The sequence below is a fragment of the Muscardinus avellanarius genome, assembly GCF_963383645.1.
Source record: "Muscardinus avellanarius genome assembly, chromosome: 14".
NCBI classification, from domain to species: Eukaryota; Metazoa; Chordata; class Mammalia; order Rodentia; family Gliridae; genus Muscardinus; species Muscardinus avellanarius.
The window spans coordinates 61,832,487-61,853,685 of record NC_137800.1 but is presented as its reverse complement, the minus strand read 5'-3'; the positions used below and the strand labels follow the sequence as shown (position 1 = coordinate 61,853,685).

The 21,199-nt window shown below is 39.2% G+C and overlaps 1 protein-coding gene across 1 annotated transcript in view; it reads right to left on the bottom strand.

Moving 5' to 3' along the window:
• The window catches only part of HOOK3 (hook microtubule tethering protein 3), a gene marked incomplete at both ends in the record, with an annotated part of 127,514 nt that overhangs the window by 14,196 nt on the left and 92,119 nt on the right, over positions 1-21,199 (bottom strand). Inside the window, 7 exons of the mRNA XM_080709776.1 lie at positions 206-240; positions 4,195-4,282; positions 7,098-7,238; positions 9,680-9,749; positions 15,506-15,593; positions 16,227-16,337; positions 20,820-21,021. Coding sequence (XP_080565902.1) covers positions 206-240; positions 4,195-4,282; positions 7,098-7,238; positions 9,680-9,749; positions 15,506-15,593; positions 16,227-16,337; positions 20,820-21,021 — 735 coding nt within the window. The remainder of the gene's footprint in view (positions 1-205; positions 241-4,194; positions 4,283-7,097; positions 7,239-9,679; positions 9,750-15,505; positions 15,594-16,226; positions 16,338-20,819; positions 21,022-21,199) is intronic.

Below are 21,199 nucleotides of genomic sequence, written 5' to 3'. Positions count from 1 at the left end.
CTAAGCTGCTGAGGCTGGTCTTGAACCTGTGATCCTCCTGTTTCAGCCTCCTAGTTACTAGAATTACAAGTGCGTGCCACCAAGTTTATCCAAGTTTTTTCTATCTTCAAGGAACACGTGTTCCATTGCTAGACCCTCTGTAATCCCCTAACACAAAGCATGTTAGCTCTACAAGATAGAGAATCTTTACAGGTCTTATACTTACAGATGTTCTTCAAGCTTCTTTTTGAGAAGAACTGACTGAAAATGAGAAACAAAAATTGTTTATTAACATTTTAATTAACAAAAAATTGAACCATTTCTAAAAATAAGAGTAAAATAACTAACTTTTGGTGAACTCTCAGCAATATCTTTGGTCAAGGAGACCAAATTACAATATATTCTAGTTTAATTCTCTTTAATAAAGGGTGATAACAGCAAATAAGTGATAGCCATCAGTTCAAAATACCCAGAAACTTATTTTAACCCTCTATTTGGCTGGGTAGGGTGGTGCATGCTTATAATCCCAGTACTGGGAAAGCTGAGTCAGGAGGATCACAGTTCACAGCCAGCCTCAGCTACTTCATGAGGCCCTCTGCAATTTAGTGAGACCCTGATTCAAAATAAAGAATAAAAAAATAGTGCTGGCGGTGTAGCTTGTGGGTAGAATGTCCCTGGTTCCATGCTTAGTACCACTAAATAAACAAACAAACAAACAAACAAACAAACCCAGTATTTGTAGATAGGGAAATGACTACATAATACACCTAATATTCCTTGGACTAAATAGGTAGGTAGGACTCTAATAATAAGACATCCTAAAGATACTTTTTATCTGTTGTGTTGTGTTCCTTGCTTCATGATAAGAACTCAATCAGATCAATTCTATATTTACTTCTGAATATGTAAAGGTTTCAAATAATTTATTCAATTGTATGGAAAAGTGAAGAATGGTATTATGCATAAATTTTAGTATATTGGAGAATGCAGGTTTGACTGTGTGTGTGTGTGTGTGTGTATATATATATATATATATATATATATTTTTTTTTATGCACACACACATATATATACATATCATATACATATATATATATATTTTTTTCTTGTTACTGGGGATGGAACCCAGGGGCATTCTACCTCCAAATAGCTAAGGTTGACCTCGAGCTACAATCCTCCTGTCTCAGCCTCCCAAATGCTGGGATTACAAGCACCACCATGCCTGGCTTGACAGGGTATATTTCTTAAAAAAAGGTCTGAAAAACAGGAGATCAAAACCGACTTAAAAATAAAAATAAGGGCATTCTATATGGGACTACTAAGTTTTATAAACACTTTTAAAAGTATATAACAATAATGAATTTAATTATTAAACTGATGGTTAATATGCCAGGCACTACACTAAAGCATGTCATATGCAACTGTCTTATAAATATCACACAATACTGTAATATTAGCTTCATCTTGCTGTTGAGGAAGATGAGGCCAAAAAATATTTAGTAACTTTCAAGAAGCAGATCCAAACTTAAAATATAGGTCTGGCCGAGTGTGGTTGTGCACGCTTGCTATCCCAGCATTCGGAAGGCTGAGACAGGAGGATTGCAGACAGCCTCAGCCAATACTTAGTGAGGCCCTTTGCAACTCAGTGAGACTCTGTTTCAAAATAAAGAATAAAAAATAGGCCTGGGGGTGTAGCTAGGAGGTAGAATGCCCTAGTTCCATCCCCAGTATTGAAAAACAACAACAAAAAGTAGGTCTGTTGGCCCCTGAGTCCATATGTGGCCTTCCCTTCCATGCCTTCTTTGCTGCAGCAACATTCTAACTGAATAGTTGCTATCAAAATGTTGGCAAAGGAAAGCATCAAAGTAATTTATATAAATGAAGTAATTATAATAATGGACAGAGCAAGGGTGAGATGGAGAAAGAAAAGAAAAAATAAAGCTCTTGGTAGACATATGAGGCAAGTAATATTGGCATATTCAATTTGCACACAAGTACCTTAATTTAAAACATTAATAGCACTCACTAAAATGTCTGATCATATATATACATCTAACAACTATTCAATATATAGAAATGAACAGGAAGCCATACTTACAATAGCCTTGAGCAGAAACCATGCCAAGAGACAGAGAGGACATATTAGTATGAAGCAAACACAGCAGCCAATAGAAGGAACGATTTAGTAATTCATGAACAGAAGTAAAAGATATGCATTTTTTCAGAAATGTACATTTTCTTTCTTCTATGGTCTCCTCATCCTGTCTTGTTCTCTGGAGTTTTATATACTGTGGCTAGCTCAAATTATCCATATGACTGGATATAACAATGCTTTTCTGCTTCCATGCTAAAAACAAATGACATAAAAATAATAAAAAAATGTGCAAACCATCCTACTCTGACTTGAGGTCACATGAAAGGGCTGTGTTTTCGATAACAGAAATGAGTAGAAATGCTGCTTGTTCTTCAGAGGGACCACTCCCACCTGGCACGCTGCTCTGTACACATTCCTGAGAGGGGCACTGTGGCTAGTGAAGAGAGAAGTAAGGCGGGATCATCCAGCCTGCCAGGGGAAGAACCACAGACCCTACTCTCAACGTTCTCTTCAAGCCTTTTGGAGGCAGAGCTTCAAAACAGAGAAAGTTTTCCATCTGAATCTTGTCAATATACAGAAAAGAGCTCTGAAGGAATTTGTGCTTAATTTAGAGCAAGGCATCTCATTACCATCGGGGCAGTCAAATAAACTGACCAATGTACGCAAATAGAAATTAGGAGGGTTGACATCTCACTTGTGAAATACGTTCTCTTGAGTAGTAATGGAGTCAAGCAGTGGTGCACACCTGAAATCCCAGTACTTGGAAGGCTGAGACAGGAGGATCGCAGGTTCACAGCCAGTCTCAGCTACTTAGTGAGGCCCTCTACAATTTAGTGAGACCCTGTCTTAAAATAAAGAATAAAAAATAGGGCTGGCAGTATAGCTCAGAGGTAGAATGCCCCTGGGTTCCATCCTCAGTAATGCAAATAAATAAAAAAATAATTAAATAAAAAATTTTAAAAAGTCATAAGTCATGGGAGAAGGAAAGGAATGAATATGAAGGATTCAAGGATGATTCTAGGGATGGCACTATTTTCTTAAATATGAAGTTTATACTATACATCATCATCATCATCATTATTGTGTACTTGGGATTGGAACCCAGAAGCATTCTACCTGCGAGCTATATCCCCAGCCCTATTTTATTTTTTAGTTTAGAAACAGGGTCTCACTAGATTTCAGAGGGCCTCACTAGGTTGCTGAGACTGGCCACAAACCTGCTATCCTCCTGTCTCAGCCTCCCAAGTACTGGGATTGCAAGTGTGTACCACCACACCCAGCTTGATGTTTACATTGTAAATCTGTATCTGAACATCATACTTTGAATGTTGTTTTTTTTTTAATGAAAGGGGGCAAACCCTAGGCTTCACCTTTGAGTACTTAGTTGAACACATTAAAAACAGAAAGCCTTTACCCCAATATGATGTATGAATAAAATGCACCAATACAAAAATAAAAAAATAAAACATAAAGCCTATGTGCACATATGTGAATATACCAATGTCAATCTTAGTACTGTGTATGGGGAAGGGGAAAATGGGGAGGTGAAGGGGGCACCAAGTGCTGTGTGCAAGTATGTCATTGTCACACGATTTACATTATGAGGTGAGACTTTCATGTATAACAAATGTGCATAAAAACATAAAGCCTAGCCGGGCGTGGTGGCGCACGCTTGTCATCCCAGCGCTTGGGAGGCTGAGACAGGAGGGTCGCACAGGTTCGAAGCCAGCCTCAGCTACTTAGTGAGGCTTTCAGCAACTTAGTGAGGCCCTGTTTCCAAAAAATATAAAAAAGGTCTAGGAGTATAGCCCAGAGGTAGAAAGCCTCTGGGTTCCACCCCAGTACCACCAAAAAACAACAACAACAAAAAAAACAACACATAAAGCCTCAATTAATTCCTTATACAATTGGAAATGAACTTTTAATCCCCAGCAGAGTGAATCTCAAAGTATTTTCTAGTCCTTTTTATAAGGGTTGTTAGTAAAAAGGAAAATTGTTTCTTTATCATAACCAGTATGTTAAATTACTCTGAGAGAGACCATTAAATAAAAAAATAAAAGTTACAGCTTCTCTCAACATTGTGAAACTTTGGACCATGATTTGTATACAGCAACACTTACATCTTCTGCTTTTGAGCCTTGATCCTGTAAAGATTTTTGTAGTTCTTCGACTTGTGACTGTACTTCCAGAAGTCTTTGATTCACCAGCCTAAAAATCAGATGAACATTAATTTCTAAGCACAGATTAACTTTGGTGGTCATATTGATTAAACAAAAAATATTAGCAAATGTTATGGTAGTAGTATATATATAGCAGCTTTATGTGATGAGTGAAGCTTACTTTTCATGTTACTTTTTATATTGCGCTTTCTTTCTCTGTGGCAAGATATATAACCTATCTATATTAAGATGAATAAAAACACTAGCAAGGACCAGTACCGAAAAGTGAATATAGATGAGTAAAAAAAGAAGAGTATTAGAAGGGCACACTAAACTTGTGCTGACTCACAGGCTCCAGAACCAGAGCAGTGAGGTGACTGGCCCAGCATGCCACTGGCGTCCTTGAAGCTGGGGAGCTCAGTCTGACTAGAACGGCCTCCAGCTTCTGCTGCTGGTGACTCTCTGAGCTCTTAGTTTCACTTCTAGTGTGGGCAACCTAAACTTCCCAGCTGTCACCTGGGCTTGGGGCCTGGTCTGAGCCTGTTACTCATCTGGAATATTTGATGAGGTAACTGAAAACTCTAATGATGATTTCAAGTGTAGTATTTTGGTAAATACGTATTTTGAAATCAACATGCTTACGCATGTTTATCTTAAATTCACTTTAATATATGTTTATGAAAACTATATGCCAGGCACTGTGCTCAGCACTAGCAGGAAAAGATTCCTGCCCTCAAGGACTAGACAATCTAGTGGAGAGGCAAACAATGAAGTAAATGAAGCCAGCACAGTGGCACATGTAATCCCAGTATTGGGAGGCTGAAACAGCTGGACTGCAGATTCAAGGTTCTCTCTGCAACTTAGCACCACCCTGTCTCAAAAACAAAAAAATAGAGTTGGGGGTAGCTCGGAGGGAGGTACTCTGCCCCTGGTCCAATCCCCAGTACTTAAATAAATACACAAATAAGTAAATAGGCCTGAAAGTGTAGCTTAGTGGTAAGAATGCCCCTAGGTTCAATCCCAGTATCACAAAGAAAAAAGAGAAAGAAAGAAAGAAAGAAAGAAAGAAAGAAAGAAAGAAAGAAAGAAAGGAAGAAAGAAAGGATTTCAAATTGGCACACAGAGATAAACAAAAGAAATGACTGTTCAAAGAAGCAAGAACTCTATGAAGAAGGTGGGTTTTCTTGAATTGAGACTAAACAGTAGTAAAATGTTCATGTGGCCAAGAGTGGAGAGGTGATTCAACACACTACACTATGTCTCAAAATGCACAGAAAAATGATAGAGGTCAGGAATGGTAGGACTAAATAATAATTTGTGAGGAGAAGGATGACAGCAGCCGGGCGTGGTGGCGCACGCTTGTGATCCCAGCATTCAGGAGGCTGAGACCGGAGGATAGCGGTTTGTGGACAGCCTCAGCTACTTAGTGAGGCCCTCCGCAACTGAGTGAGACCTGTTTCAAAATAAAGAATAAAAAATAGGTCGGAGGTGAAGCCCAGAGGTGGAATGCCCCTGGGTTCCATCCCCAGACCCCTCCCCCCCAAAAAAGAAGGATGACAGAAAAAGAAATCAGATGCAATCTGATCCTTCTGTACTAAGTACAACATGCCAGCTATCTGGAATTTATCCTGTAATTAAAAGTGCCCAATCTGTCTGAAACTGAACTTTAACCTGCAAACTCTGTCTCAGCCTTCCAAGTACTGGAAAAAATCTTCTGCTTTTAATTAGTTGATCAGAAAGAGTAAATGGTAGGGCTTTGGTTTCATTTTGCTTAAAGCAATCAAGAGGACAATGTGATTAGAAATAGGCACAAAGCTGCCAGGCGAGGTGGAGCATGCTTGTAATCCCAGCGCTTGGGAGGCAGAGATAGGAGGATCGCATGGGTTCAAAGCCAGCCTTAGCTACTTAGTGAGCCTCTCAGTAACTTAGTGAGACCCTGTTTCCAAATAAAGTATAAAATAGGTCTGGTAGTACAGCCCAGAGATAGAAAAATCCCTGGGTTCCACCCCCAGCACCACGGAAAAAGAAAGAAAGAAAGAAAGAAAGAAAGAAAGAAAGAAAGAAAGAAAGAAAGAAAGAAAGAAAGGAGAAAAGAAAAGAAAGAAAGAAATAGGCACAAAGTTGGCATGGTGCTTCATGCCTGTAATCCCATTGCTTGGAAGGCTGAGACAGGTGGATCTCAGGTTTGAGATCAGTCTTGGCAACTTAGCGAGACCCTGTTTCAATCTAAAAATAGAAAGGGTTGGGGTTGGGGATGTAGCTTGGAAGTAAAATGACCCCGAGTTTGATCCCCAGTACCAAAAAAAAAAACTTTCAGAATACAATTTTTATTTTTTATATGTAAACAGGGTCTCACTAAGTTGCTGGGAACCTCACTGAGGCTGGCCTTGAACTTGCAATCCTGTCTCATCCTCCCAAGTACTGAGATTACAAGTATGTGCCACCATACCTGGCTAAGTGGTACAATTTCAAAAAAACAAGGTTGAAAGAAAAACAGAGAAGACTATTCTTTTTGTGTGTGTGAGTGTGCGGTACTGGGGATGGAACCCAAGGACATTCAACCTCTGAGTACACCCCCAGCCCTATTTTTTATTCTTTATTTTGAAACAGGGTCTTACTAAGTTGCGGAGACCTCACTAAGTAGCTGAGGCTAGCCATGAACCTGCAATCCTCCTGTCTCAGCCTCCCAAGTACTGGGATTACAAGTGTGTGCCACGACAACCAGCTGAAGAGTACTCTTAAAAAGAAGTATAATAGCAAATGACCACTTTTCAAAATACAATTCCAAATCCTTCTAAGGGACTTAAAGTCAAGGCAAAGGGGGAGACTCTGTGGCTGGGTGTTGCCATCTACATATACTCCACCTGTTCTCTGTCTCCAGTTCATTCTTGCGTAAATTTGCATCATCAAGAAGGCTCTGCAATAAGGCAATTTTTTCATTGTCTGAACCTTCCTGATTAATTTTTAACATCTTATTTTCATGCTGAAGACGAATAAGTTTCTCCCTGGATGAACAACAACAACAACCAAAAAAAACCCTGATTATCTGGTATATTAATACAATATAAATATCAACATTCAGCCATACACAGCTATAAAAGTAATAAATAGAATTAAAAAATAAAGTACCTGTAATGAATTTAGCTCTTTCATAACGTGTGTGTGTGTGTGTGTGTGTGTGTGTGTGTGTGTGTGTGTGTGTGTTTTACTGGAGATTGAACCCAGAGGCATTCAACTTCTGAACTATATCCCTGGCCCTATTTTTAAAAAGTTTTGAAACCAAGTTTCATTAAGTTGCAGAAAGCAATGCTAAATTGCTGAGGCTGGCTTAGAACCTGTGATCTTCCTGGCTTAGCCTCCCAAGTATTGGGATTACAAATGTGTACCACCACACCAAGCTTCTTTCAAAACTGGTAAGACATTACATTTCAGGTCTTAAATTATTTTTAGAGATTGAGCCAAGGGGCATTCTATTTCCGAGCTACATCCCCAGACCTATTTTATTTTTTATTTTGAAATAGGGCCTCGTTAAATTGCTGAGGCTGGCTTCAAATCTGCAATCCTTCTGACTCAGCCTACCAAGTACTGGGATTACAGCATGTACCACCATGCCTGGCTTTAAATAATTTATTTTTATTTATTTATTTTTTGTGGTACTGGGGATTGAACCCAGGGGCATTCTACCTCCAAGCTACACCCCAGCCTATTTTTTTTTGAAACAGGGTCTTGCAAGGTTGCTGAGTCTCGTTATCCGGGAACTTGTGATATTCTTGTCTCTGCCTCCCAAATACTGGGATCACAGGCATGCACCACCAGACCTGGATTTGAACTGTTTTTTGAATGGGTAATCTGAAGGCAATAGTTTCTATAGATAATAACTTACAATGGAGAAAATTTTAAATTCTATTCTCTTGCCGATTTGAATATTTAAGCTAAGAATAAATTCACTTGTTCTTTGGTTTTCCTAGAAAGAAAATATGATTTTTAAAGCTATGTTATATTTCCAATAATTTGTTGGCAAGATACATTCACTGAGGACTATTTTCAAGATATTCAGTACACCCACTCCTTTAAATATGTAAAACTGAACTCTTTCAGCAAGTTAGATTATTAGAGTCGTATAACTGGACCGGACTGTTTTGGGTTCTTTATTCTGGGTCAAAGCTTACACAGAGTGACGTTAAAAGCAAAAACACATAAAACTTGTCATCATATTTACTGCAGAGATGATGTAACTGAATACTAGTCCATATGTAAGTGTGTGTGTATCTATCTATATGTGTGTGTGTATTTATATATGTTGAAGCAATTCAATCTTTTTTTTCTTCTAAGATACCCACATCTGCAAAGCTTTATTTCTAGGCTGGGTGTGGTGGCCCAAATCTATAATCCCAGTACTTTGGAGGATGAGATAAGAGGATCACAGGTTCAAAACTAGCCTCAGCAACGTAGTGAGACCTTGTTTCTAAATAAAAAATAAAAGCCGGGCATGGTGGCGCACGCTTGTAATCCCCGCACTTGGGAGGCTGAGACAGGAGGATCACGCAGGTTCGAAGCCAGCCTCAGCTACTTAGTGAGGCTCTCAGCAACTTAGTGAGGCCCTGTTTCCAAATAAAATATAAAATAGGTCTGGGAGTATAGCCCGGAGGTAGAAAGCCTCTGGGTTCCACCCCCAGTACCACAAAATTAAATAAATAAATAAATAAATAGATTAGTGTGTAGATTACAGGTAGAATGACCCTGGGTTCAATCCCCAATACAAAAAGAAAAAAAACAGACAAACAAAAAGCTGGGCATGGTGGTGCACACCTATAGTCCTAGTACTTGGGAGGTTGATTGTGGAGGATCACAGGTTTAAGGATAGAGCTGAGGGTGTCGCTCAAAGAATGCCCTGCCACTCAATCCCAAGTGCCACAAAATAAAACAAATACACAAAAATCTTAAAATATTTCGTATATGGGCAACACTGACTCTATTTTTCAGTTATAAAGTAAACACATTCACTGTGGGTAGGGTGTGGGGAAGAGGAATATAAATGAAAATAAAGTATAACTCTGTTACTGAGGTGGGGAGAAATTTTCTCCTATTTTTTATAGTCTACCTTTACCAGGCCATTCCAAATGGTTAGCAGATAAATCTTAGTAAAACAATTATTTTGCTGGCTAATAGGTAAACATAACCTTTGTCTCTGGCCAGATGTTTTCATTGCTCAATGGCTGCTGAGGGTTTCCAAGCACAGGATATATTAGTTTGCTCTGATGTGTGAAAGAGTATCCTACTGAAGCGAGAAAATCACTCTGAAGCCAAAGAAGGCTTCTAACATGCTGAAAACATGAACAATGAATACTAGTATCGGTAATAACTAAATGGTCTTCTACGTAGCAGAAGAACCAGTTTTCTTCATGAATACCGTGCAGTGTGACTGTCAACAACACAATCTCTTTACCTAATTTCAGGTGTAACAATCTCTGCTGCCAGGCTGTCCGAAGACTCTTGACTCCCCAGAGGCATTAACCCTATAAACACAGATGGGAACACATGTTCAACATAAAATACAACTACCTTCTTTAGTGAGTTAATACAATTTTTGCAGGAAAATTGAACATTAACAGTTAAAAATCACCATTTTCCTCAAGTAAAAGATCATGTCTCAGTAGTCTGACAACAGTATTTTATGATTTTAGCCATTTTTAAGTGTACAACTGCATAGCTTTAAGTATATTCATGTGAAGCTATTACTATATTACTTACTGTCTATTTTCTTTTCTTTTCTTTTCTTTTTTGTGGTACTAGGGGTGGAACCTAGAGGCTTTCTACTTCCAGGCTATACTCCCAGACCTATTGTATATTTTATTTGGAAACAGGGTCTCACTAAGTTGCTGAGAGCCTCACTAAGTAGCTGAGGCTGGCATTGAACCTGTGTGATCCCCCTGTCTCAGCCTCCCAAGTGCGGGGATTACAAGCGTGCGCCACTATGCCTGGCACTACAGTCTATTTTCAAAACTTTTGTTATCAGGCTGGGCGTGGTGGTGCATACTTGTAATCCCAGCACTTAGGAGGCTGAGACAGGAAGATTGTACAGTTTTGAAGCCAGCCTCAGCTAATTAGTGAGGCTTTCAGCAACTTAGTGAGACCCTGTCTCCAAATAAAGTATAAAATAGGACTGTTTTTTTTTTTTTTGGGGGTGGTACTAGGGATTGAACTCAGGGCATTCTACCTCTGAGATACACTCCCAGCCTGATTTCATTTTACTTTTTTTTTTTTTTTTAATCAAAACAGGGTCTCATTAAGTTGCAGAGGAACTCCCTAAATTGCTGAGACTGGCCATGAACCTGCAATCCTCTTGACTCCGCCTCCTAAGTACTAGGATTACACCACCATGCCCTGCTTTTCTTCCATTGCAAAGCTTTTGTTATCAATTTCCAGGGAACCACTACCAAACTCATGTCATCAAGATATTTCTTTAAAAGTTTAATTTTCTCTTGAGATAGGCATGGTGGCTCATGCTTGTAATACCAGTACTTGGGAGGCTGAGACAGGATGATCATACAAGTTCAAAGCCACTCACCTATTTAGTGAGGCTCTCAGCAACTTAGTGAGACCCTGTTTCCAAATAAAGTATAAAATAGGTCTGGGAGTATAGCGCAGAGATAGAAAACCCCCTGGGACCTACCCCGCTTATCATACACAAAGAAAAGTTTAATTTTCTCTTAAAATTCCTTCTCTACCCTTCCCTTTGTCTAAATGCCCTGGCTAGAAATTTCAGCACTATGTTGCATAGAAGTGGTGATAGCAGCATCATTGTCTTGTTCCTGACTTTTTTCTTTCTTATTTTTACATTTATTTATTTTTATTGGTACATTGTAATCATATATCTTAATTGGGTACAGGATGATAGAGGCATACATGCACACATCACTCGTCTAGTTCTTCCCCTATTTTTACCCCATTCCTTTCAGCCTCCCCCTCTTTCTCATGTTTGGCTTAGTGACTGACTTTAATATTTGTTTTTTGTTTTGGGGGCTTTTTTGGTGGGTCTGGGGATGGCACCCAGGGGCATTCCACCTCTGAGCTACACCCCCTGCCCTATTTTTTATTCATATTTTGAAACAGGGTCTCACTAAGTTATGCGGGTGGTGGGGGACCTCACTAAGTAGCTGAGCTGTCTGCATACCACGATCTTCTGGTCTCAGCCTCCCGAATGCTGGGATTACAAGCGTGCGCTATCATGCCCAGCTGACTTCGATATTTGGAATGTACATCATGCCCACTGTCTCTACCCTCCCACCTCCCACCTCTTTTAGTTAGGTCACCCTCTTTACTCATCTAAGGTTTCCTTTGTCTGGAGTCCCTTCTATGTCCCATTTTCTCCCTAGCTTCCACATATTACAGAAAGCATCTGACGTTTTACTTTTGTGATTGACCTAGCATAATATTTTCCACTTCTATACATTTTCCTGAAAATGACATAGTTGTGTTTTTATTTATGGCTGAGTAAACTTCCACTGTGAGCCAGGCGTGGTAGTGCGTGCTCATAATCCCAGCACTTGAGAGGCTGTGTCTATGTACTGAAGTGTTAGATCTATGCTCTCTTCAAGCTCCAAGGTGTCAGGTCTAATTCTTAGGTCTTTGATCCATCTTTAATTGACTCTTTTACCTATTTTATTTTATTTATTTATTTATTTTTTTGGTGGTACTGGGGTTCCTGGAAGCCCTTTTACCTCCGGGCTATACTCCCAGACCTATTTTTTATATATATATTTTTATTTGGAAACAGGGTCTCTTAAGCCAGCGAGGCTGGTTTCGAACCTGCGTGATCCTCCTGTCTCCGCCTCCCAAGCACGGGGATTATAAGTTATAAGCGTGCGCCACCACACCCAGCTTTAATTGACTCTTGTTCAGGGTGAGAAAGTGGGTTTATTTCCATTTTTCTGTGTATAGTTAACCAGTTTTTCCAACACCAGTTGATGAAAAGGCTTTCTTTTTTTCACTGTATGTTTTGGCTCCTTTGTCAAAAATCAACTGCCTGTAAATGTCTGGATTTGTTTCTAAGTCTTCTACACTTTTTTTTTTTTTTTTGCAGGTCTGGAGTTGGAACCCAGGGGCATTCAACCTCTGAACTACACCCCCTGACCTATATTTTATTCTTTATTTTGAAACAGGGTCTCACTAAGTTGCAGAGGGCCTCAGTAAGTACCTGAGGCTGACCTTGAACCAGGATCCTCTGGTCTCAGCCTTCTGAATGCTGGATTACAAGCATGCGCCACCACACCCAGTTTCTAAGTATTCTATTCTACTCTACTGGTCAATGTGTCTGTTTTTGTGCCAATACCATGCTGTTTTTATTACTATGGCTTTGTAGTATAGTTTGAAATCAGGTCATTGTGATGCCTCCTGCATGGTTCTCATTGCTGAGAACTACTTTGGCTATTCTGGTTTTTTTTGTTCTTGTTGTTTCAAATGAATTTAAGGATTGATTTTTCAATGTCTGTGAAGAATGATGTTGGTAATTTAAAGAGTATTGCACTGAATTTGTAGATCACTTTTGGAAGAATGACCATTTTGATATTTATTCTGCCTATCTAGGAACATGGAAGATCTTTCATCTCCTAAAGTCTTCTTCTATTTCTTTGTTCAGTGTTTTGTAATTTTCCTTGTAGAAGTCTTTTACCTCCTTGGTTAGGTTTATTCCGAAGTATCTTATTTTTTGGGGGGATACCCTGAGTGGGTGTATTTTCTGCATTCTTCAGTGGATTTATGGTTGGCATATAAAAAAGCTTCTGATTTTGTTTCTTTCCCCTGGCGGTACTAGGGATAGAACCAAGAGGAATTCTACCTCTGAGCTATACCCCAAGCCCTATTTTTTATTCTTTATTTTGAAACAGGGCCTGAGGCTGAGGCTGGCCGCGAACCCAGATCCTCCTCTCTCAGCCTCCCAAATGCTGGGATTTACAAGCATGTACCACTATATGTGGCTCAGCTTCTGTTTTTTTTTTTTGGTGGTACTAGGGGTAGAACCCAGGGGCTTTCTACCACTGGACTTCACTCCCAGACCTATTTTATATTTTATTTGGAAACAGGGTCTCACTAAGTTGCTGAGACCCTAAGTAGTAGTTGAGGCTGGCTTCGAACCTGCGTGATCCTTCTGTCTCAGCCTCCCAAATACTGGGATTACAAGCGTGCGGCACAACGCCAACCTTTATAGACCCTGTTTTAAATGGCATGCCTGATTTTTTTTTTTTTTTTTGGGGTAGTACTGAGGGTGGAACCCAGGGGCTTTTCTACCTCTGGGCTATACTCCCAGACCTATTTTATACTTTATTTGGAAACAGGGTCTCACTAAGTTGCTGAGAGCCTCACTAAGTAGCTGAGGCTGGCTTTGAACCTGCGTGATCCTCCTTTCTCAACCTCCCAAGCGTAGGGATTACAAGCGTGCGCCACCATGCTCAGCCATCATCTGATTTTTTAAGAATAATTTTGGCCAGGTGTGGTGGCACATGCTTGTAATCCCAGTGCTTGGGAGACAGAGACAGGAGGATCGCGCAGGTTCGAAGCCAGCTATAAAATTTTCATATATGTTCCTTCATCGTGTTAAGGATGTGTTCTTTTCATACTAGTTTATTGGATGTTTTGAATTTTAAAAATTATGAATAGTGTTTTTTTGTGTGTATGTGGTGCTGGGGTCTGAACCCAGAGACTTTCTACCTCTGAACTAGAATCCAATCCTATATTATTTTTTATTTTGAAACAGTCTCACTAAGCTGTGGAGGGACCTACTAAATTCCTGAGGCTGGCTGAGAAACTCCAATCCTACCGTGTCAGCCACCCAAGTATTGAGATTACAAGTGTGTGCCAACACACTGGCTTGGAGTTAGATTTTGTCAAATGTTTTTTCTGGGCTGGGCAAAGTGAAGCACATCTGAAGTCCTAGTTTTTTGGGAGGCTGAGGCAAGAAGACTGGCAGTTTAAGGATAGCTTGCATACTTAGTAAGATCTCATCTCAAAATAAAGAAGGAGCTGGGAGTGGTAGCACAAGCTTATGATCCCAGCATTTGGGAGGCTGAGACAGGAGGATTCTGGTTCGCAGAGAGCCTCAGCTACTACTTAGTGAGGCCGTTTGTAACTCAGTGAGGCCTTGTTTCAAAGTAAATAATAAAAAATAGTGGTGGGGGTGTAGCTAGGAAGTTGAATGGCCCTGGGTTCCGTCCTCAGTTTTGGGGGAAAAAAAAAAAAAAAAGGCTACAGGGTGTCAGAGATGAAAGGAATAAAGAGGAAGAAAAACAGAGTTTATAGTTACCAAAAAGAAAGAAAAAACTCTAGTTTCAGTTAAGTGAATCCACGGGGGCTGTTTATTAGCACGGGACTGAGCGAACGGAAGACCCACAGGCCATTAGCAATATCCCACAGCCAGGAGCTGCAGCAGGGCTGCGGAGCCCAAGAGATGGCAGCTCCCTGAGTGGCTGCTAATGAGCACTGACCCTCTCAGTGAGAAAAGCAGGTTTTGGATCCAAGCCCTGCAATAAACTGATATCCACTCCATGTTCTCACTGACTTAAGAAAGCTTGATAGGTTTTTAAAGAGATCATTGGAGGCTTTTCAGAATACAGGCTTCTAGGTTAATAAAGACTGACTTTAGAAATACTTTTGACTTAATGAACTCAAATGTTTACACAATTTCTTTAAAAGTTGGCAGAGTAAATCTGGACCCATATCTACAGCCTACCTGGCAAAACATCTGGGTAATAGTCTCATATTAATTTTTCACTTTCATCTTAAAGTGAACTTAGGTCAGGTGTGGTGGTGCAGGACTGTAATCCCAGTACTTGGGATTGAGGTCCGCCTTAGCAACTGAGCAAGACCTTTAGCAACTTAGTGAGCTCCTGTTTCAAAATAAAAATAAAAAACAAACTGCAGGTGTAGCTCAGAAGCAGTTCATTTCCTGGATTTGATCCTCAGTACCAAAAATGAATGAATGAATGGATAAATAGTGATCTTAGTATTTTTTTTTTTTGGTACTCAGGATAGAGCCCAAGGGTATTCTACCTCTGAGCTATACCCCCAATCCTATTCTATTTTTATTTTAAAAGAGGATCTCACTAAGTTGTGGAGGGCCTCACTAAATTCCCGAGGCTGGCTGTGAACCTGCAATCCTCCTGTTTCAGCCTCCTAAGTACTGGGATTGCAAGTGTGCGCCAACATGCCCAGGTGACCTAAGTCTGTTTATTGATCATCACACATAAGTCTTGTTGTTTGAACTACTAAGAGGCTTTACCTTGAGTGGTGAGCTGCCCTTCTTGAGCCTGTACACAACGTAGCTCTTCAATGGTTTCCTTCAGAGAATCCCTTTCTGTTCTTAACCTCTGGAGGGACAGGAAACAAGAAAGGTTGGCTTTAGGTTATGAATTATTCATTGTGATCTTTACCTTATCTAGTAAATGATAAAGAGTGAACATAAACATGTTTCACACTTTGATCTTTTATGGAAACAACTCAGGAGAAAAAATTAAAAATGTTTTCCACTTAGCAAACTCTATATTAAAATAATGTTTAACCACTTAGAATCTACTATTATAAGGGACTATGCTATTCACAGTTACAGTAAAGAAACAGAGAAATCTATCCCATCCTTAATAGTAAGTTAACTAATATCTTAACATATCTTTAAAATACCTTTAAAATATTCAAAATACGCTGAACATAAAAGAAATATACTTTATATTAAACATAGAAAACAAAAGCTACACAAATTTATAGAGAATAAGACAATATACAAGAGTGGTAGTGGTAGAAAAAATAAATGTTATAGAAATTAGAATAAAAATATCCCTTTGAGATCTATTTCTGATAGAAATGAGATATTCTGTAACTTAATAAGTAGAATCTCTAATTTTAAAATTCATTAATAGAAGAAATTAATATAGTTAAAATGTGAATTAAATATTGCGTTAATTTTAGCAGTGCCCAAAAACAAAATTCCAAATACATATACTTACATCCTTTTCTTTCTGAAGACTGTCAACTTTTTCTTTCAACCGCTTATATTCAAAGTCTAATTTATCTGCTTTCTTTGATTCTTCAGATAACCTATTTTGCAGTTCTACTACCTGATGCAGAAAGATACCATTAATTTTTATTAATTAAAAAAATAAAAGTATTTTTTTCTTCTATAGGTTTATGAAAATCTCCTTCCCACCAATACTCAAATAAATGTACTTGATCCATACTCAATACAATGAAAAAAACAAGAAATAGAAATCTGCCTAGAAGCTGGGCATGGTGGCGCACGCTTGTAATCCCAGCATTCGGGAGGTTGAGACAGGAGGATCGTGGTTCATGGACAGCCCCAGCTACTTAGTGAGGCCCTCTGCAACTTAGTGAGGCCCTGTTTCAAAATAAAGAATAAAAACCAGGACAGGAGGTGTAGCTTGGAGTTCAAATGCCCCTGGGTTCCATCCAGAAAAAAAAAAGAAATCTGCCTAGATATTATGAGTCCCCCAACCAGAATCATTTAAAGTAACAGTGCTCAAAATTATATAAGAATCCACTGGACTTTTCATTTCTAGCAATACAAATAAATTGGTGGTCTGAACTCTTTTTGTATTAGAGAAAATAGGAGGGGGGAGAAGAAAGAAATGCTGTGGTAGGGAAGTCCAATCCCATAGCTAGGCTTATAAGAGGTTAAAATGAAAGTGGAAAGTCCATACATAAGATATGGGTACCAGCCAGATGTGTTGGTGCATACTCTTAAGTTCACTACTTGGGAGGTAGAGGCAGGAGGATTGAAGGCTCATAGCCAGCCTCAATAATTTAGTAAGACCCTGTTTCAAATAAAAATAATAAAATAGTGCTAGGGTATGTTCACAGATAAAATGCCCTTGGGTTTCATTACCAGTACCACCAAACAAAAAACAAAAAACAAACAACAACAACAACAACAACAAAAAAGATATGAGATATGGTGAGTTTAAAAGGACTCAACACAGGTTATTAAACTGTGTTGGGTTCTGAAACAGCAGTAAACAGGTTACTTAGGAAACATTGCAGCTGGTGAGATAAACAGAGTGGTTTGAGTTTAAAAGAGTTAAACCTAGAAATCTGTAACCATGGCCAGTTATTACATGGATATGTTTCAATTTTTACTACTTGTCTTACCCGAGAAAACCTAAAGCAAGCAATTAAAGTGGTCCCAGTTGGTGATACTGGGGGAAATCTGGCAAAAACACATGAATATATTGTCCAGAGAAATAAAAACTAAACTCAAACTCTCAGGATTCCCAAAGATACAGATGAGATAATGAAAATACAAAATACAAAATTATATGGGTCACAAAGAAAAAATCATAGTGAACAGGAATCAGGAGAACACATTAATAGCAACAAAACAGATTAAGGTCTCCAAGAATTTCAGTTTGAAATAATCAGATACAAAATATATATACTAGTTTAGTACTTTAAAAATGAAGAGGAAATCTAAATCATAAGAGAGAACCAAAGGTAATCATGGAGGTTTAAACTAGTAGACAGAGAACTTGTAAAAAGAAAACTTTACGGTTATAGTTTGGTCTGTAATATCCCTGAAGGCTCATGTGTTGAAGCTCTTGGTCTCTAGTTGGTGGAAGTGGTGGAAACTTTAGGAAGTAGGGCTTAGCTAAAGATAGGTCACTGAGAGGTGTCCCTAGGGATGTGTCTTGTTCCCAGCACCTTCCTCCCACCCCTCCAACTTCCAAACTCCCATGAGGTGAGCAGTTTTGCTCTGCCTCATAGGTCTCCAATGATGTTGTGTTCTGCCTTACCACAGGCCAGGAAAAACGGAACCAGCTAACTATGGACGGAAACCTCTGAAATTATGAACAAAAAAAATTCTTCCTCTTCATTATTTTTGGCACCAGGGATTATACCCAGGACTATTCCACCTCTGATCTGCACTCCTATACATATTTTATTTTTATACTTATACAGAGTCTCACTAGGTTGCTGAGGCTGTTCTCAGACCCGTGATCCTCCTGTCTCAGCCTCCCAAGTAATGGGATTACAACATGTACCATCATGCCCAAGAAATTCTTCCTCTTCTAGGTTGATTTTCTGCGGTCTTGTGTCACAGTGACAGAAAGATGATTATCATTAAAAAAAATGAAATATATTAAACACCAGATCAAAAATAGTTACAGAGAACTAGGATATTTTGTAACTTCACTACAACATGTCTAGGTGTAGATTTCTCTCCTTCCTTCCCTCCCTCCCTCCCTTCCTTCCTTCCTTCCTTCCTTCCTTCTTTTGTTTCTTGCAGAACTGGGGCATTCTACCTCTAAGTTACACCCTTGGCCCTATTTTTTATAATATATATTATGTAAGTTGCAGAGAGCCTCACTAAGTAGCTGAGACTGGCTGCAAACCCATGATCTTCCTGTTTCAGCCTCCCAAGTACTAAGATTACAAGTATGTGCCACCACATCTAGTATAGATTTCTTTTTAATTCTAAATCTGATTATCTTTCATTAGCTCTGAAAAATGTTCAGCCATCTTTCCCTTCAAATAAATGTTTTATTCAATTCTCTACTATACCATTCCTCATTTTATATTTCATTTTTTTTAAATATCACATACATTAAGAGAAAATTAAACTTTTTTTGTGGTACTGAGGATTGAACTCAAGGACATTCTACCTCCGAGTTACACCCTCGGCTCTATTATTTATCCTTTATTTTGCGAAGGGCGTCACTAAGTAGCCGAGGCTGGCCACAAACCGTGATACTCATGTCTCAGCCTCCAAGTACTGGGATTACAAGCGTGTGACACCATGCCCGGTGAAAATTAAACTTTTAAAGAAATATCTGAATGACACTGAGTCTGGCAGTGATCCCCTGGAAATGAAAACAAGAACATAGGCAACAAAAGAAAAAGTAATGAGCAGGACTTTATCAGAATAGAAAACTTTTGTGTGTCAAAGAAACTATCAACCCACAGAAGGCAATGAAAAAAATATTGAAAAATGGGACAAAATACTTGCAAATTTATATTTCATATGGGATTAATATCTGGAATATATAGTTTCTACAACACACCAATAATAAAAACAAAAACCAGTCAGGTGTGGTGGCGGAAGCTTGTAATCCCAGTACTTGGGAGGCCGCCCTCCTCAACTTAGTGAGATTCTTGTTTCAAAAATAAAGAATAAGAGCCGGGCGTGGTGGTGCAGGCTTATAATCCCCGCACTTGGGAGGTGGAGACAGGAGGATCATGCAGGTTCGAATCCAGCCTCGCTGGCTTAAGAGACCCTGTTTTCAAATAAAATATAAAAAATAGGTCTGGGAGTATAGCCCGGAGGTAGAAGGGTTCTATCCCCAGTACCATCAAAAACAAAGAATAAAAATTAGGGCTGGGGGTATAGCTCGGAGGTAAAATGCCCCTGGGTAAAATCCCCAGTATCTCCCCCCAAAAAATAAACCCAACCAAGTACATCAACATTGAAAGAATAAATTAATTTTATGGAATATAAACTGAGAAATAATCTAAAAGTATAGCCCAAAACAACAACAAAAAAAGAATAGGCATGGAAGTCTGCTCTATCAAATATTGAAATTATTAAAAAATATACAGAATATACGATAGGAATAAACAACTGTAGGAATAAACAAGTAGAATAACAGAACAAAAGATCGTATACAAACAAAACTATACATAACATGAAAACTTTGGGTAGATAAAGAAGAATTGCAGACTATTGTGGAAGAATAAACTAATTACATAAGTGGTGCTGGGTTGCCTGACATCCACACAGACAAAAAGTATTCAGTTGATTTCTTCCCCACACCCCATGCAAGCATGCGCCACCACGACTGGCATATTTAGGTTTTTAATCCACCTGAAATTGATTTTTGCATGTGGTGCCACTAAATTGCCCAGGACAGACTCAAGTGATCCTCTTGCCTCAGTTTCCCAAGTAGCTGGGACTATTGGCACACACCACCACACCAAGCTATACTGACAAGTCAAAAATTTTCTGGGTAAAAAGTATGTTTAAAGTTCTTTAAATATGAAATAAGCCAGGCATGGTAGCACATGTCTATAATCCCAGTACTTGGGAGGCTAAGACAGGATGATTGCAGGTTCAAGGCCAGCCTCAGCAACCTAGGACACCCTACTTCAAAACAAAATATAAAAGAGTCTGGAGGTGTAGCTCAGAGGTAGAATGGCCCTGGGGTTCAATCCCTAGTACCATGAAAGACATACATAATACATACATAAAAAGATAGATATAGCCGGGCGTGGTGGTGCTCACTTGTAATCCCCGTGCTTAGGAGGTGGAGACAGGAGGATTGCGCAGGTTCAAAGCTAGCCGCGCTGGCTTAAGAGCCCTGTTTCCAAATAAAAAGTATAAAATATGTCTGAGAGTATAGCCTGAGGCAGTAGGGTTTCCAGGAACCTCAGTACCACCAAAAAAAAAAAAAAAAAAAAGATAGATATAAATAAACATTTTATGATAAGGCTAAAAGCTGTGCAAACAAGTCGGTGGCCTTGCCAGGTGTGTGTCCTAGTGGATAGCTTGCTCGCAGCCACTGGGAGGAAGCTTACTGCTGCTCCCTTACCTGTCTCTTGTAAGTTTCAAGCTGACTTCGGGCTGCATTGGCCTTTCTTAGCTCTTCCTCTAGACTGACAGTGTTCTGCATATACATAGTATTCTTTTCTTCTAAGAGTTTAACTTGACGCCTCAAATCACCAAGGTCTTCCAGTTTCTTTTTATAAGATTCCACTTGACCTTCTAGTTTAGATACTTTATCAGATGAATGTCTAGAGCAAGATAGAAAATTAAAAATAAAAGACACATCCATTGTTGTAAACCAAGAGAAATTATCAGGAAGCAATACATTCTTTTTTTTTTTTTTGGTGGTACTGGGGTTCCTGGAAGCCCTTCTACCTCCGGGCTACACTCCCAGACCTATTTTTACATTTTTTAAATTGGAAACAG